Source organism: Lepisosteus oculatus, chromosome 10 (genome assembly GCF_040954835.1).
Source record: "Lepisosteus oculatus isolate fLepOcu1 chromosome 10, fLepOcu1.hap2, whole genome shotgun sequence".
Taxonomy (NCBI): Eukaryota; Metazoa; Chordata; class Actinopteri; order Semionotiformes; family Lepisosteidae; genus Lepisosteus; species Lepisosteus oculatus.
The window spans coordinates 38799595-38817688 of NC_090705.1; the positions used below are offsets into that span (position 1 = coordinate 38799595).

The following is an 18094-nucleotide window of genomic DNA, read 5'->3' on the forward strand; positions in this document are numbered from 1 at the left end:
TTCCTCACCCAAGGAAAAGGCAATGTGTTTTCCTTTCTCATTCAGTCCAATAGATGCAGACAGGACTGGAAAAAAAATGGAGTGGCTTAAATTAGCACACCTGTTGGTAATTTATCACACATAAAACTTACACCTAATTTTCACACCTGTAGCTCGATTTGCTGTGAGTTCCGTAAGTACTTGGGACACACATGCTTTCTAAAATTGAAGGCTTTAAAGATCTGCAGAATTGGCCATGGGTTACATGCACTGTGGGGATATTTGATAGGGCCTACAGCAAGGGCACTGAAACAGTCTGAAGTATTGCCCAACAGCTTTGCTAAGACAATATGCTTTTGATTTTTCCTCCCCCATACAATCTATCAGGCTGAGCTGAAACCCCTCCTCCATTTTGAGTTAAAGCATATTTACACGAAGTAACGCCAATTAGTTTCTAATTAGATGCTAAAGAATAAAAGCAAAGCCAGGTTCTCCTGCTTCTCCCCCACCTTTAGAAGTTAACTGACTCATTCTTCAAACCTTTCCTCCTTATGTAGTTGGCCCCCTACCAGTGAAATGTATGTGAACCGTATTGCACAGTTATACCTCATTAACCCTTTAACAGGATAGTCTTACACACCCCCCGTGAACAATGTGGGAGATCCACAGTAATCCAGAGAGTCAAAAGTGGAGGAAAGGGCCCATGATAGTTTCATTTTCACAGATGGTGTTAATGGAGACATAATATCAACATATGAGGACAAGATACTGTTGTTTTCTTGCAATGTCTTGCAATGAAATAAGTTTCCTTATTAATTGACAGAAACGTAAAGGATTCTTTTCAAAGTTTTCAGTTTCGTTGTGGTTGTTTTTACGCAACTTATTTCACAAATCTGGAACCTTGTGGTTAGCTGTCACACAATCATTTGTGATTTAAATTAGTTAAATCGATATCAAAATGAGCTGAGTAGCCTGTAACAAATGAACCATAGCAACTGAAAGCTATTACGCCTGTTCTGAATTGTTTTCACATATTTACACATTAAAATTAAACCCCTTCAGGGCTATAAGATGCATATTGCATTGGGTTTTTACTTTTTTTTTCTTGACCCCTACTGCTCACTGTCCATTTTGGTTATGGATAATGTCATGTGTATATTTACTAACCATGGTTACCACAAATACTCATACAGAAATGCAGTTGCAGATAATTACCAAGCTATCAGACAGATGTGACTATTAAACCACAAGTGTTAAAATAATCTACTTCAGTGGAACTATAGCAAAAAAAAACAACAGAAAGAGCCAATATTTTCATTATGGTGACAGGCCATAAATAACTCACAAAAACAAAGTTCTGAAACTTTATTCTTTTAGCTAATTCAGCTAAAATGTGCAAACTTGGTATCATTGTTTCAGTTATTAAAATGCTTGAAGACTTTTGAGAAAACATTTGAAATTCTTCTGCCAGACATCTGGGGGGGTTGGGTGGAACAGGGCCCATAATATCACTGTGTCAAATATGTCAATCTATGGCCAGTCTATGCCCTTAGACAAATGCGTCACCACCCCCACAGGTGATGGGAGGCTAACTCCCAGTCCTGTTTGGACAGGGCTTGATCCAGGAATTTCGAGCCATGACAGATATCTCCGGCACAGCCCTTCATCTGGACAAAGTAAAAGCCCACTTCCCACAGCTGGTAGAGGATTTTCAACCGACAATCCTCAGTCAAAGAAAAGGGAGGTGGGAAGAAGGGCACTACCTACGTAGCTAAGGAGGATTACACCACTGGAATTCACGATCGGTGAACCCATTGCCCACAAACCAGGTGAAAGTAATGCTGAGGCACTGGTCACCAGGACTGCTGTGTTTATTGGCAGAAGCCGTAGCTCCACAGTATGGGGAGACTCAGCGGAGGCTTTGGCCAGATGTCTACCACCATCTCAAGGCCCCAGAGAGGAAGGGTAGAGGAAGCTCCTGCAGGGTATACGTGCTGGTTCGCCAGGATAGGTTCGAGGTGGGAGGGGAGGATCCCCTCCTTCTGACAAGCTATTTAGAAATTGCAGCACATATGTCATGAATACCAGACATCAGGGTTGGAACAGCAGCCGCCTAGAGCCAAAAGACAACTCATTGCAGATCCACAGACCCCAGTCATCCAAGACATCAAGTCTGGTAGAGGGCTATTCATTACATATGTGTGAAATCAGATGGCTGGTGAGGAAGACCTTGTAGGAGACTAGCAATATTCCTTAGCGTGTCGTCTGGCAGTATAGTAATGCAGGAAGCCACAACATAGTTAAGCGAACTGTGTTTGGTTCTTATAGAAGTACCTTTTTCTAGAGACAACAGTGACACAAACGAACTCCTTTTCTTATGGTCTGAACCTGATCAACTTAAATTTAGATAAGCTCTGTCTGTTACCATAGATATTGTGTTTAGACAAGCTTTTTGAGCATACTGTATATTTAGAACCAGCGTATATTTAGGATTAACATTTAGGTTCAACATAGAGGTTACCATACGTAGTACAATGGTATTTCTAACAAAGCATATCCTTGCCGTCCAGTTGCTTTGAAATGTAATACTTTTTCCAAACAACAGGTGTCTGTCTCCCTTGCACAGAGCTAAACCAAATTTAAAATGAACCTCCTCGCAGATCAAACTTTAGAAACAGTTGTACAACAGCAGCAGTCTATACCAGGGCAGTGACTGCAATCTTCCAATGGGAAAAGGGCCAGACTCCAGAGGGTTGGCTGGAGGAAACAGAGATTTTCTGGAGGATGCTGGGGAAGGCCAAGAGCAACAGAGGGCTGTGGGTAGTACAGACGGTGGTGTCAGAGAGCTCAGGCCTGCGTAGACCCAGCTGGCTCAGATTCCCAGTCAGCATCCAGCCAACACCAAGCAGGGCTGCTACAACTCACTCATGTAGTGTGAGGCCCATGTCCTTTTCAGATGCAGTGACTGACAGGCCACTGGTCCACTTGGTGTGCAAACTACACAAACAATATTATCTACCAGGGCTCTGTTGGCATGCGTTTAGACAAGGCAGATCAACTGCCATGACAGTCCTTCTTGGGCAGGTTCCGATCTGTACAGGTTGTGAACCGATGAAAGATAAGCATCAAACCATGCAGGTGTACCAGACAGTCACAGAAATGTCTATGCAGACTTTTTTGCTTGCATAACCCATTCCCAACTCCCTGTTTTAAACCTTTATTATATCTTACACAATTATCCGCTGAACCAATGAAAAAACAAACCAGATGTCTGAACAACTAGTTTCACTCCAGACAAAAACATACTAAGCAGCGCCTGATTCAGGACTGGTAAAAGGAGGAAAGAGAGTACCACAAACTGAAAAAGAAGGGGAGAGGGAGAATGGTGAAATTGTCAGAGCTGAAATGGCAAACTAGGGTGGCTCGTCTGGAAGGAGAAAAAATATATAAACCTTATAGACAGCTTGGCAAGCCAAAGCTGACTGAACAGAAGCTCAGCAAATGGAGTTCAGTAAAAGAGCACAGAGTGCAGGGAAAAATAAGTGCCTTTAGTCGGTGGGATACATGTGCAATCTAAGTTCGCAAAGAAGAATAAAATACAATCCTTCCCACATCCCTGAGAAAACAAAAGAGGCCAATCTGTGGGAAATGGCGTAGTTATATTCTCAGAGGAGGCAGGAGTGCTAAGTACTATGTAGTACACCATTTACCACAGACGCCTTTCAGCTGCTCTGATATGCAAGCTCAGCCAACCTGAACCCTGACCAGACAATATCCTATTTGTGGTGGGCCATTTTTTTTTATCGATAGACACCCTGGAACCTGGATAGATGTCTATATACTGTGGCAGGTTGCCCAGTGAGACGTCTATGGTTAATTCAGGTATGCCACTAGAGGTCGCCAAAACGGTCTCAAAAAGATTTTTTTTTTACTGTTATCACACCTATGTACACCGTCAGAGAATTTTTTTTCAAATGGGAAATTCTCATATGGGTTTATGAGAAGTATCTTTGTGTATATAATGGTGTGATTTCTCACTGGCAACAGGTAGTAGGAAAGTAGTAGCAGGAAGAGAGAATTTTCAAGTTTATTTAAAGCTGGGCAGAACCACAGTTTCCTGTTGTTTTGCCTTTTGTAATCTTTTTGTATTTGTAAATTTCTCCATACAGCCAGGATCACCAGCTGGACCTTTAATTTAACACCAGAACTCAGAGTGTTTTATGTGTGAACGTGATGATCCCTGCTACCTGAGATAAGGATCTTCCTTTCTGTAGTAGATAAGATGACTCTGAGTTTAGGCACAGAGCAGCATCAAGCAAATACCCCTACAATAAAGAGAGGCTCCACATTAGATAGACACTCAAAACCAATAGGTGTAAAAACTAGAGAGGATATAAAATTAAGGTACTTTTTAAATTAAGGACAAGCAGAAATAAACATATCTCAAAACATCTGTTCACCCTTCATTATTTTACAACACCGAAGACACACAATAATAAAAAAAATTATGAAAAGGAATCAAATACATAATATACCGCAAAAATGTCTTCCATTTCTTAGAAGCATTCAGACAAGGACTAGAATTCCAAACACATGTGCAAGGTCTAATTTATGAAAGCTTTGCATGTCCAGTTAAAGGAATACTTTTCAAAATGACTGAATATTATATAATTAAAACTGGCTCACAACCTGCCCTGCAGACTGATACAATTTTTCACAAATGTTCATTTTAAGTGCAGTCTCACACTGCGCTTTCAATATGCGGCTTTACTTATAATATTTTCTTTGGTTATGCGTGCAAGTACTGCCACGTAAACTGCCTCTGCTGATGCCACAGAAAAATTCAATTTGGAGAGAGCTGTCACAGAAGCGAGGTGCTATGTAGGACAACATTTTCTTGAACTCTTGAAGGAAGCAAAATGTAAAAAACTCAGATCAAGAAATTCCACATCCTGCTAATTAACCACACAGCCATGGGAAAATGTGGGACCAGGCAGTATTCAAAACCATATTGATTCCATGCCTAATTGGGTTAAGAGACTGCATCCTCCTTGTTATGGAGGGACTATCCAATACCAAAATGCATTTTTTTACTGTTATCTGTAACAGTGTTTAATATGGAACACCATTTACAAATTGAACAAAGTGTACTAAAGTCCATAACAGTATAACACAGCACAGGAAGGAATTGAAGTAAATTCATGGAGCAAATAACTAAAAGCCATGGATAAACGCATATAAATATACCACTGTGCACATTTACCACAGCAGATTTTCACAAGGGATGTTACTGGTTAATTCCAAACATGTATTTGTAATATATGATTTACAGGCGCCCATTTTATTCTCACAGGGTCCTGAAAAAATACATACGCACTGTGACACCCACATAATGAGACTGAAAAACGAGATGAGCCACTACTCTTGTGTAAGATGGTGATTTTGAAAGGAATTCCATTTTACTCAGACACCCTTGCTTAAAGTGCACTTTTACATGACTTTTGTGTGACACTTATAGGAAATGAAGTGCCCTTTTCTGGAAAGGGAGCCCTAGATTCAGTCACTGAAGAAACAAGTACGCCTTTGTCACAGCAAAAGTTTAAGGCTACAAAAAACATATCAAATCACTCTGAAACTTGGTAATTGCATGAAATGGTCCTGTTTAAGAAATAATCCAAGCGGTAGTGCCTCACTTCATAGTTTAAACATGAAGGCATTTCTCGGAAGTATAATGTTTGCTTTTAAATAAATTGTGAAAAAAGTACATTTTGCTGTATTATAATCATCAATATCCCATAAATAAAAAAAATATATAAAATGACTACAATAATAAAGTCTGAGGATAAAAAGTAGTTTGAAACTTAATAATCTCAAACAGTGCCAAGGTGTTACAGAAACTCACTGTAAAAAAACATTTGCACTGTAAAGGGCTAACAAATGTTTCTGTAAAAAAACTGCTAATCCTCACAAGCAGATACAGCTCTTGTTGGAGTTTTGACATTTGGGGCTTAAATTGCTTGTGAGATGCCCCATATTTTTCATTGCTTTTTCTGGAAAATGATTATTATAGTAGGACATACTTTGAGAATAGAGTGTATTCTTTTCTAAGAAACATTTCTGGTTTGTTATGTTACTTTTGTGCCCACAGTAAACATATTTACCTATTATAAACAAGCATAAATGCCACAGTGTTTGACTCTTGTAGACAAGAATACATTACCTCTTTATATTAAATATGTCACAACCAAAAATGGAGGTGGTTTAATTTAATTGGTACATTATAGATGAACCAATTAAATGAAAACACTACAGTGCCAATTCTAGGAAGCCTTCAGTTTGTAAACTAAATGAAACCTTTGTTGCTGTTTCTCACAATTTATTATATTAGCGACAGTTGTTTTTATAGGGAAAGACAGTGTGCCTGGCTTCAGTTCAAATAAAACAATATCAAGTTGAAGAAAAGTCAGCCAAAATGTAACACAAGTGCATAACAGCAGACAAAAAAAAAAAAGAATTTGAAAAATGATTTTTTTGCACAGTTACCTTACTACAGCTGTATTTTACTGACAGTTGCTTAGATTGTCTTACCTAAACCAACTTAACCTATTTTGTAACAAACAGAACTGCCACTATATTGCATCTTAGCAATATAGGTAATTCTAAATGCATTGCAATTAAGTGCAATTACAATTCGGATTGGGATGTTTCTGCATTTAAAAATGTTTTCAGCATTTTTAGGAAGCCTTTTTGAAACTTACGCTTTGAAGCTCCAGTAGTACGTCTATATTCTGTCTTTTGTTAGGTAAAGTGTACATCTCATGTCTAGTAATCCATGTCAAAGTAGAAGTTAAATACAAGTGTTAGGTCAAAAAAGGATACCTGTGGATATTTCTGTCTTTGCATCTCATGACACTTTAATCAGTCTGTCAGAATGAAGGACACTAGATAAAAACAGACCAGAACCTTAATTCATGTGCACACCATTTGTCAGATAAAAACCTTTCAGCTGTTGTACATTAATTCTGAATCTCAGTCAATGTTATAGAAACACCGTATACGTTTCAATATAATCCTGAGAACATAAGAACGGTTACAAAACAGGAGAGAACATTCAGCCCATCTAGCCCATTTGATAGTTAGTTGTTAATTGGTTAATTGATCCAAGAATATCTTGAAAGAAATCCAGGTATTGGCTTCAATAACCTGGCTGAATCGTTTGTTCCATACTCCTACAACCCTTTGGGTAAATAAGTGCCTCCTCATTGAAACTAAAAACTTGGTTTTTAATACACATTTTAAATGCACTATTCCAGTTATCTAATTTATTCAGTTGTTCCAGCCATATTCACCCTTCTTTAATATTTAGATTATTGTTCTGGATGTGCTATTGATAGTGATTTCCATTCTACTTCTGTTTGTACAAAGCTTAGCTTACTTGGCTCACGCAGAAAGACCTCCTTGCATCTGATGCACACTCCCTCTAAAACTCGTGAAAGACAATGAGCTAAACACTGGGGGAAGCTAATTACTAACATCTTTCATCTTGATTACAAACACATTCAGCTCCTGGGCTCCACATAAGAGCTCGATTTGACAAAAGCTAAAGCTGCACGTAGTAATACGTCGAGCTGAATTAATCAAATAAAATCTGATAAGCAGACATTTGGTGGCTTCAAGTTCTATGGGAGGCTGAAAGACAGGGCACCAGCGCATTTACATATATGCCCCTCTCTACTTTGAAATTACAGACAACTTGTGCTGGGAGACATTTCATTACATTTGACCAGCGCACTTCCTCTCAATGCCAAAGCATTGCATGCTGAGCCCCATTTTGATGTGGTGTGTAAGCATAATTAGAGGTCCCATAAAAACAAAAGAAAAACCATGTCCATCTGTATGATGTTAGAGACTCGCGCTGCAAATCAGGGCCAAAGTTGTCATACCGATCTGTGCAGGCGCGTATGTAAATATCCATCATTTCCAAAGACATGCACCGTTCCAAATGTGTTTCAGCAGGCCTGTTGGCTTTATATTACTGAGTCAGTCTTTGAGATCAATACAATAAACGTGGTGCATGTATACATACAGTACAAACAGAAAAGGATGTTGTACAGGCTTACATAACTAACCCGTTCACAAAGCCTTTGGTCCTGTAAGTAGCATGGCAAGACATTGACTGGTTCAAAGAACGCTTAAAATAAATCTGTTCCCACAGCCAGGTATTATATGCATCTAAACGCACACAAGACCCGACACTATTTTTAATCAAAGGGAACAAAAAAAACTGCTCAAAGCACCTTCAAGTTCAGGAGAAGACTGAAGATTTTACACTGCTGAGATATTTAGCAAACCTAAATTGCCCCTTTCCCACAATTCTCGATAACTGTACGGCACGCAGATTTCTGGTGCAAAACTCAATGAAGCTTGTAACGGCTACAAGGTGAAAGGTCATTCCTCTTTGTGGGGTACCACACTGGTGGTCGGGGTGCGCTGCCTTCAGTGTGTAACCTATGGCTGATTGCTATCCAGGTATTAGACGTAAACTGTTGGGAGCACCAGCTGTCGACCTCAGCAGTTCAGATGTCGGTTTCGAAATTGTTACATATTAGATTGACATGTGCTTCCAATTTAAATATACAAAACCAAACTATATTCTTACTCAATGCCCCTTTTGTGTACCCACACAAATGACATTTCAGGATTCCAAAAAATGTTCTGAACTGATAACTGAGCCTTTGAACATTATAAAACCCGTCCACAAAAATCAGCGTTTTTTTTTCTTTTTAAATCAATGCGATAGAAGACTGATCAGTGAGTTTTGCACATAAAAGTTTTTGCCTATTAAGACAGAGACTGCCTAACAGCAAGACTAAAGGAAGGTGGTGTTGGGAACCACAGGGATTAAAAGATCATTTTGTTTGTCTATGTTAAATTGCACAGTCCTTTAATTTCAAAATGACAATATAGTGCAAAAATTGCCATTTCAAAAAGGCAAGAACTAGAACTAGTTTGTTTTAAGCCCCTATCCTATCTTTTGTTAGGATTGGCAGTTTTTGGGTATAAAGCTGTCAGATATTTGAAATGTTGGTTGTTTAACAATGAATAATATTCTGTGATTTCTCTGTTACTTTAATTTTAAATACCTGTAAAATCATTCACTACAATCTCGTTAAACACTAAATTTTGGGTTTTTTGTTATTTTCTTCAGCCTACCATTTGGAATAAATCCCAAATTTGAATTTTATTGCTCAATAAACTAAAGTATAAGACCAAATTAAGGAAACTGGCTCGCCGTACTTTGTAGCTTTATAAGAAAACTTATTAAGTTATAATTGCTTTTAGGCCATGTAATTCAAAGAGGAACGTAGGTAAAGGTTACAAAAGGCTTTATTTTACAAAGATGATACACTGAACCTTTTGTCTGCATCTCCAGAGTTTCCAACCACCACAGGAAAATATGGAGTGTATTATAACATTTATATAATAAGTCCATTTTATTTCACATTTCCGAAAATGAACTTTTACAGTGTGGTAAAATGTAGCCTGGAACAAAAACATCTGTTAAACATTAAGAATTACCAGCACATATGGGATACTATGATCACAATGATTGAGCGTTAAAGACGAGAGCCTTTTCCTTAAGAAAACTTAAAACAATAAGAACGTAAGAAAAACGGATTTGGCAAACACCAAGAAATAACTTTGGGGTTTTATGTTATCTGTGTACAACAAAAATATTTTCAACCTTTAACATGTGGCTCTTCACATAATGGACTCTGTCTGGATTTTAACCAAATTCTGTATCACAGGTTACTTTCATAAATAGTAAATTCCTGACAATGTTATGAAAGCAACCCAGTAATGTGGGAGGAAGGATTCATATTGTCCAAACATAAATTAGAAGGAACCATAGTTCCATTAGAAAATTTAAACGTAAAACATTAGACTTACACTGTTATCTAAGCAAAAGACATGATTTTAAAGTGGGTTTAGAAGAACGGAGATTAGTTGTTGGCATTTAGTCAAAACTGAAAAAAAGTGTTTGGCCTTTTCACAATGGAGACTATGGACTGTACAATAATATAACAATGTAGGGATTAAACACTTAACTGATTTTATTTCACTTTAAAACTTTAATTGTCCTTCTGTTTTCCTTTACAATTTGTCAAGTCACATTTTCACACCATGTACACATGGATCTGAATGTTGAAAAATCCTTCAATATTATGATTTCACCCACACGGTTAGTGTGGCTATACTTGTGTGATAACTGAAAGAATGCAAAAACAACAAACTGTGAAATGATTAACTAAAGAGAAGGAAAGTGAGGAAATGAAACATTTGTGTATTTTAGAATTTCATTTCATGATCCGTTGTATCCATTTGATATAAGTCATAGTTTAAGAAATGTATCCAGTTCCATCTTTGTCAATTTCAGCATGTTGTATCTGTTTATAAATGATTTTGTTCAACAGGAAACCTGCATAAGTATCGTCATTTTCAAACGAAAGGATTGAAAATCACTTCGCAAAGGAAGTATAAAACTATGTTCATACTAGTAACATTCCTGGTTCACGTAGAAAAAAACATTGCACCTTTTTGCGTTAAAGAGATAAAATATTTGTAATTAAAAGGACCCAGCTGCAACTAATAAGTGTAAGGATTGTTAAATTGGGATTGCTTTTTCTGTGTGTGTGTGTACTACAGCTGAAGCCAGGGAAATCACTAGACCTTTTCATTGTACAATTGTGGGCACAGAACAACTACACATGGAAAAGCTACCAGCAGCTGGCCTGATAGGAACACAAATCCTAAATGCTGAGGTCAAGACTCTGCCAGGCTCTAATCCTTCTCAGGTGACGTTGCTTATATTCAGCCACATCCAGCTGATCTCCTCAAATATTTTTCCTTCTTCTCATCCTTAAGCCCTCTGGAGTATGTTTAAGTAGCACAGAACTAATGTTATTCTACCCAATGAGCCTCTGATTACACTCTGATAACAGTGCTCTAGGTCCTGTAAGTGATCATCTCTGAAACAACTGCTACAACAAAAGCACAGATGAGGCTCAAGGCTGTCAAGTGTAGTGAACATGGTGTGGGCTCCAAAAGATTACAATCAAAGCATTTTGGGGCTCTCAAGAAAAACACCCGAGAAGTCACTTTTTTCAGTGATGCCTCATGTTTCCCTGAAGGGAACCCTCCCTGTCTGATACTGATCACAACACGTAACGCCTCGGAATGAAACGACCAAAAGAAAAAAGCAAATTTAAAGTTATAGTGTTACTTTTTTTCCCCTTTCTCCAATCAGATATAGAATTTCCTGAGCGTATGTTTGAATAAATCCTTTTCTTCGTCATATACTGTATCACTTGCAAGTAAGTACAGAAGTCCAGTGTCAATGCTTAGACACAGTGACCTTGGGCTTCATACAACAGAACACTAAATACACAGCAAGTGCTATAGATCTAAGCCTGCAGCGTACAAATTGTCCAGTTCGGTTGTATTCGGTTTATGGAAGAGACAGTGAAAGGCACCTTAATTGTCTTGTGTCTATGACATATTATACATATACTGTATGTATAGCTCTGCTGAAGTTGTTAAGTGTGGAGTTAAGCCTTGAACTTGAAAAAAATAAAAGATTGAAACACAGCCATGTACTATAGATAACGTTCTCATGATCTGTTATAGCTCCCATGACAGCAAGGAATCTATGAACTGAATACAGGTGCTATTTATGTTTTTCTTTCAGGATTATTTATATATTAATGAAGGTGTTCAAGCACTTCACTAAGCCTGCATACCAATGAATTTATACATTAATGAGACTTTATCTCGATTCTTGTGCAACTCAGAACACAACAGTAGTTATTTATGACCCCCAACAATTTGGAATGAACAGATGTTGCCCAGCATTGCTCACCAGCCTCACAGCAGCACAGAAAAGATAAGGACCAAGCATTCTCCTTCCCTGTCCAAACCATCCTGGTCTTGTGCATCCCACAAGCCTCACACTGCCTGCAGCACCGTTAGCACCAATAGAAAGAGTGTTGTCAGCTCAGCTCCCACTGACAGCACTGCATGCTCAGCAGTTCTTGCTTAACAAGACACCTAGGACTTGCTGTAACCCACTGATCCCCAGCTCTGAGTAGTCACCACATGCTCCTGCCTGGGAAACACCTGGGACTGTCATCTACAATCACTGGCCCGGCTGAAACCAACCCTGTTTGGACAATAAGGCTCAACCTGCACCAAGGGCCTTTAGTGATTGGGCCACTTGCAAAAACCCTTGCCTCATTGTTCCCAATTAGTAAAAGATTTAAATTCTTGAGAAACAAAAAAATGTTTTGGTATTTCTGATTTTATGCCAACAAATTCCATGATACACTGGAACACGCATTCTTTACTGTTGCTTGACACTTTTATAGTTTCCATGCTCTTCATTAAAGAACTCTACAAGTGTACAGGTTGTGCAAGTATAAATAAGTATTGCTAACATTTCTGTGAAACTAAAGCACGTCTGCAAAAGTAAAATGCAGTTATAATATATAATTTTAAATTAAATATATATGTAAGTATATATATATATGTATTATATATGTAAGTATAATCAAATATCTTATCATTTTTGTATTACTATCTCAATTGTTATGTTATTGTGTAGTTTTACCATTTTATCACTAAAGTTCCACTATGCAATGAAATCCTTTAACTTCCTTTTTAACTACCTTAATTAAATTATTTAATTGTATTTCGGATTGCATACATTGGTTTAATGAAAACCAAATGCTACGTAACACAACTGGCACCTAATTTTGCAAAAGGCCATTAATAAGTAGTTTTTAGAATATTAGCAAACCACATGCATTTACCATTTCAAAGAACAGCTTCCTCTAGGTGCTCATTTGAAGAAATTGAAAGGATGACACTCAAAAGTTAGTCTTTATGAGTAGAATGGAAGTTCTCGACCATTTAAATATTGGGGAAATGTCTTTGAAATTGCACTGAAGTTAGTCATTTTCCAGGATCTTTCTCTATGCATTGCCTTTAATATCACCAAAACCCCATTTGCTACAAATCAAATGAAAATTAAGAAAGCACATATAAGTTGTGCAGAATTAACTATGCCTCTAATTTTTCAGACATGTCTTCCGACAATATTATTTCTAGGAAAGTCTGTAAACTTAATGTTGATCATTTTGGGGGGAAAACGAAAATGTCACATACACGTTAGAGACTCTAGGTGGCGCAGTGGTTAGCATCACTGTCTCACAGTACTGGGACTCTGAGCTCAGTGTCAGCCCTGTGGTGATGTCGGTGTGGAGTTTGTATGTTCTCTCAGTGTGCATGTGGGTTTCCTCCGTGTCTGTGTGTCCTGTGATGGACTGGGGTCCCATCCAGGGTGTACCCCGTGACCCTGAATCATTTGAAGCCTGTTAGAAAATGAATGGAAGGATTTAAAGACTCCATTAAATTTGAATTATTACAGTAATGCACATACACAATCAGTACAGTTTGCCTTAAACAAACTTTGCTACTCACATGAATATACAGAGATTAGACTAACTGAATTCTGTGCATTTGGTTCTCTGTTCCAAGCTCTGCAGTATTTCTGCCTCCTTCTCTCAGCAATGTCTATTCTTTAGTCCTTTAGTTTTTACTATGTCAGCAGGTGGCATCATTAGCTAAAAAATACAAATGAAAAATAATACTTGCTTTTACTATAATGACACACATTTTTTATCTGTTACTTTTTCTGATGCCAAGTCATAAAACACAACACTAATCAAGATCTTCTGGAACTTCAGTGTTTTCAGTGCTGAAGTGAGTATTTAGTCATTATGAGGTATTTTGTGAAATGCTGACCACGCCTCAAATAGCTACTCTCTATCTGACCTTATTTTGATGCACTGTTTTCCTTGCTGACTCACTTATTCATATAGGTTAGTGTAACTGGTTTCAGGCAAAATTGTTGACATGGATATTACTTTTTAAAAAGGAAAACAATCACCTGTTGAGAAAGATAATATCATAGACCTGTTTTCAAATTTTTTTCTGTTTGCTTGAAAGGTAGTATTAGAAAAATATACCTGTGCAAAATTTGCTAAATCTTCATTTTTACTTTGAAATGGAACATTATACATTTTCAGGTTCAATATTTCATACGCTAAGTCTTGTTACCTAAACTGAGCGAATTTAAACTGATTTTAACAACCAAATGACATTTCGCCTTTCATGACACAGTGGAACTCTTCCAGTCTAATGAGGTGGCAGTCTAATATAATTATTCAGTATATAGGTTTACAAAAATGTTCCTACTTCAGGAAACTTGGCACTTTGGATTTCTTTTGTGTATACATAAGGGTTTTAAAAGCAGCCTTGGGCAGAAGGAAAAAACCATCTTGCCCATTAATTAAATAATGAGAATAAATCAAGGATGCTCTACAGCCTCAGCTTGGATCCCAGCTACCATGTTCAAACACAGCTCGAGGCCTTAGTTTGGTTTCAGAATAATATGAGCTCTTTCCTAAAGTCTGTAAAATCTGTACGTGACTTGGAGAGTTTTACCAGAACGAATGAAATGCAACCAAAGTTCAGAGTGCTTAAAATAAAACGCATGAGGCTTAAGATTGTTCTGCGGGTCATATTTTGGGTTAACCTGACATTTTAAAAAAGCCAGATCCTTTCCTCTCAACACCCTTTAGCGCTAACCTTTTTTGCACAATTAGGAAAGACACAGGCCCCTTTGGCTAAATGTGTTGCTTGCTTTTCCCTACTTAACTACTTCATCTCTGCCAAAAGTTTGATCCCATTAAGAAAATTATATTATGGAGCATCTGAGATCACACAATCTTCATACAAAAACAGAATACCAGAAAAATTCTGCTTGCCAGTACCCTGCAGTGATTGCCTGATTATTTGCAGATGGGCGATGGAAAAAGTACAACTGCAGAGTAGGTTTCCCTTTCCTCCATACAGTATATACAATGCAAATCGGGGCTGCAATTTACAAAACCCAGGACTACAGTCAGAAACACACTCTGATGTATCCTGTGCCATTTCTGTCAAGTTAATTACTAAATTCATTTTTGTTGTGATTAGTAATACCAGCAACAGCAGAAGCATTGTTTCAGCAATGTGCATTTCATGCAGCTACAACCCCGTACTGCATGGAATCTGAAAATATGCTCAGCGTTCATCTTTTATTTTTTGGAAAAGCAATACAGATTAACAAGCAAGCAGATTTCAGCTGGAAGTGCGAGGTCATTCATTCAAAGTCCCTGTATTTACTCAAGAACTAAATCCATCTGCTTGTAGAGGGCCAATTGTTATGCAAGCACCAACTGTTCAAAGATCAATCAGTGGATATAAGATCAATTAAAACCAGCTTAGGGTTTTGTAGAGGGCCAATTCATATGACAGAGGTTCAACCTCTATTCATTAAATTACTCCCACAACCCTTTCCCTAAGCTGAGCTCCAAGACAGACGCAACAGCTCTACCAGTCCTCCACTGTCTAGCCACCTCACTAAGCAGTTCCACATTTAATTAAAGACACAGTACACCCTTTGTTGGCACAGATAGCCTGGGCACTTTTGTGCATTATGATCCTATCTCTAAAAATGCAGGAACTCTGCAAACCATCTGTTGCGTAGTGCTTATAAAATTAAACCAACATGACATTCCACATTTCAGCCTACTCAGAAGTTTCAGATCGCTCAATACCCTGATCACTTTGAGAAGAGGTTAGCTATTTTTTTTATGACTGGGGCGTCTACTATAATTTCTGACTCCTCTTCTCCTTTTCATCATTTTTCCAGGTCGTTCGACAAAAATGCACAATCCCCCCCAAAAAAAAAAAACAAAAAACAAAAACAATAGTGTTTCCACAATGTCTCCACATAAACATGTAATACATTCAAACGTAGTAGTGACCAAATGGCTTATTAACATTGTTGCAACGTAATAGCAATAATGAACTGCAATAGCTTTGCTAAACCTCTGGGGCGCTCTGATTCCACAAGCACACAAAGACACGACAATCTTGAGATCATAAAATGCGCATAAACTGTGTTTAGGGGTGAACCACGAAGGGTGACACGGACTTTATCTATTTTTATTTTCTTGCGTGGTAATAAATCTGAAATCCGTCTGGACACTATTTTCTTTTATACTTATAATTCTGTTTGATTAATTAGAATGAATAAAGATAAATAGAATTGCTGCCATACACGTTATCCTGTATGAACTTTTGTGTGTCTTTTTTGTCGATTACTATGAAATACGCGAGTGTTACCTATTGGGCAAGAGACAGCTTTGATGAACAACGGTACATGCAAGGAGTATTCAAAAATCGCTACCCACGGTGATATTGTGAAAACCTGCCACCACGCAGGGATGTCGTCTATTTAATCTGTCCCATGGTTTTCAGAGTTGATTTGCCTGAACAGCTGGTGTAATTTTCCTCAGTTTAACCCGGTATGCCCTGTTTCTAGTCCTTGAAAGTAACTTGACATGACTTCAGTCTACCACAGAGAATATTTTGGGCACGGCTGCAACAGGGTTTTCTTGGGTAGGTAGACGTCTTGGATGTATCACTTACAGCTACTCTAAACATCATAAAATCGATCATTTAGATAGCTGATCTGTCTCTGCGAGGTATCTCATTATCTCTATCTCATTATCTCTTCTGATTACCTTATGATACCTCCCGACTGCATTACATTATCTTGAACCGTTCTGTTAGAGAAGGACTATTATCAGAAATACATCTGCGCAAATGCAACGGTAATACAATCTTCAGAGACTACGAATACAGTTCGGTATCTTAAATACCTCAATCATAATTTAGCGTGCAGAAAAGCCACGAAAGGCACTGACACACTGTAGCCAAATGACGATTAGACACCATGCAATCCTGTGATTCTTATATCGTTCGCTTTAAAATAGTATGTGGTACAAAATTCTACCAGTCTTTTAAAATGCCAAAACTGAGACTATTCATGCTGTGATAGTCATTAGAACAAACAACCCGTTAAATTTCTTAGGAATTAACTTTGTCATCTCTAAAGTGAGTTACGGTTACAAACTTCAGTCATAGAATTTATGTAAAAATAGCTAAGCATTTGAAATAAGACTTATACGGCTTATTCATTTGTGTTTTGTGGCTTGCGAAATTAACATTAATTTAGACTTGAAAGGGTTTGGTCTATTTTTACAGCGGCTTCGTGCAAAAAAAAAAAAGAAGCTTAGCCCTCGAAAGCAATGAATAAGGACTTCTAATGATGGATAAATTAGGATCCCATCTCATTGTACCGACCTCTCTTGTTCCTTTTCCAGCGATGTGACTGACAGTGACTGTACTCCATGCAGTTCAGGACGATCAGCGCAAACGAGAAAAGTCGAAACTGCATCTGGACGGTCTTGTGTCTTCCAACTCCAGCAGAAGTACCGGTGTTCAGTATTAAGAATTGTCGATGTTGCCTCTTCCTATTCCTCAGATGTGTTAGTTATGTGCAACTTTCTCCAAAGCCAAATACAAGGTTCAAACAGAAGTCTGAAGTCCAATGTTTCACACATTAGATGTTCAGCAGGAAAAAACTTTTCGCACCTCCGGAAAACACCATTTTATTTGCGCAGACAGCTTAGTATCCCTGTGTATTCTGTATAAAAATGAGAATATGTGTGTTATTTGCGGTACTAATCAATTAAACTAAGTCAACTGCTTGGTTAATTGTATTAATATGCACTGTATATAGATAAGAAATTAATTTAGTAATGCTTTTGCTGAGAATGTACCTTCCACGTGCAAAGATATGGGAATTAAAGTTATAGTGGATGTCCCACACTTTCATTAATCCTCGAATCATAAAACGTTATTTCAAAGCGTGTAATTCCGAAGAGTGTACGACTGTCGGTAACGGATCCAAAGCATTAAATGTACATAACAGAACGATAATAAAAAAAAAATACCTGCATGGATCATAGGTAAGTCCGCTTCTAGACTTCTAGTCTAAATATTTCTATGTCCCTTCGGCAATCCACTGTGAGCTTGAAGCATACAGCATGCCTAGTGTACGAAGTTAAGTTTGCAGAGATCCGTTCCTGTGAGAACCTTG

At 37.9% G+C, this 18094-nt stretch overlaps 1 protein-coding gene and 1 long non-coding RNA gene across 3 annotated transcripts in view; one reads left to right on the top strand and one right to left on the bottom strand.

Moving 5' to 3' along the window:
* The window catches only part of rspo2 (R-spondin 2), an 88915-nt gene extending 71455 nt beyond the window's left edge, over positions 1-17460 (bottom strand). The window contains exon 1 of one of the 2 annotated variants that reach the window (XM_015356844.2): positions 17296-17460. Coding sequence is in view for 1 of the 2 variants with exons in the window: in XM_015356842.2 (XP_015212328.1) it covers positions 17296-17389 (94 nt within the window). In the remaining variant the exon portion in view is untranslated. The remainder of the gene's footprint in view (positions 1-17295) is intronic. The other variant, XM_015356842.2, reaches the window with a different exon arrangement.
* LOC138241550 (uncharacterized) lies at positions 16499-17709 on the top strand. Its single transcript, XR_011190785.1, has 2 exons — positions 16499-16548; positions 17316-17709. It is a non-coding gene; the product is annotated as an uncharacterized lncRNA (long non-coding RNA).
* Positions 17710-18094: the final 385 nt, after the last annotated feature.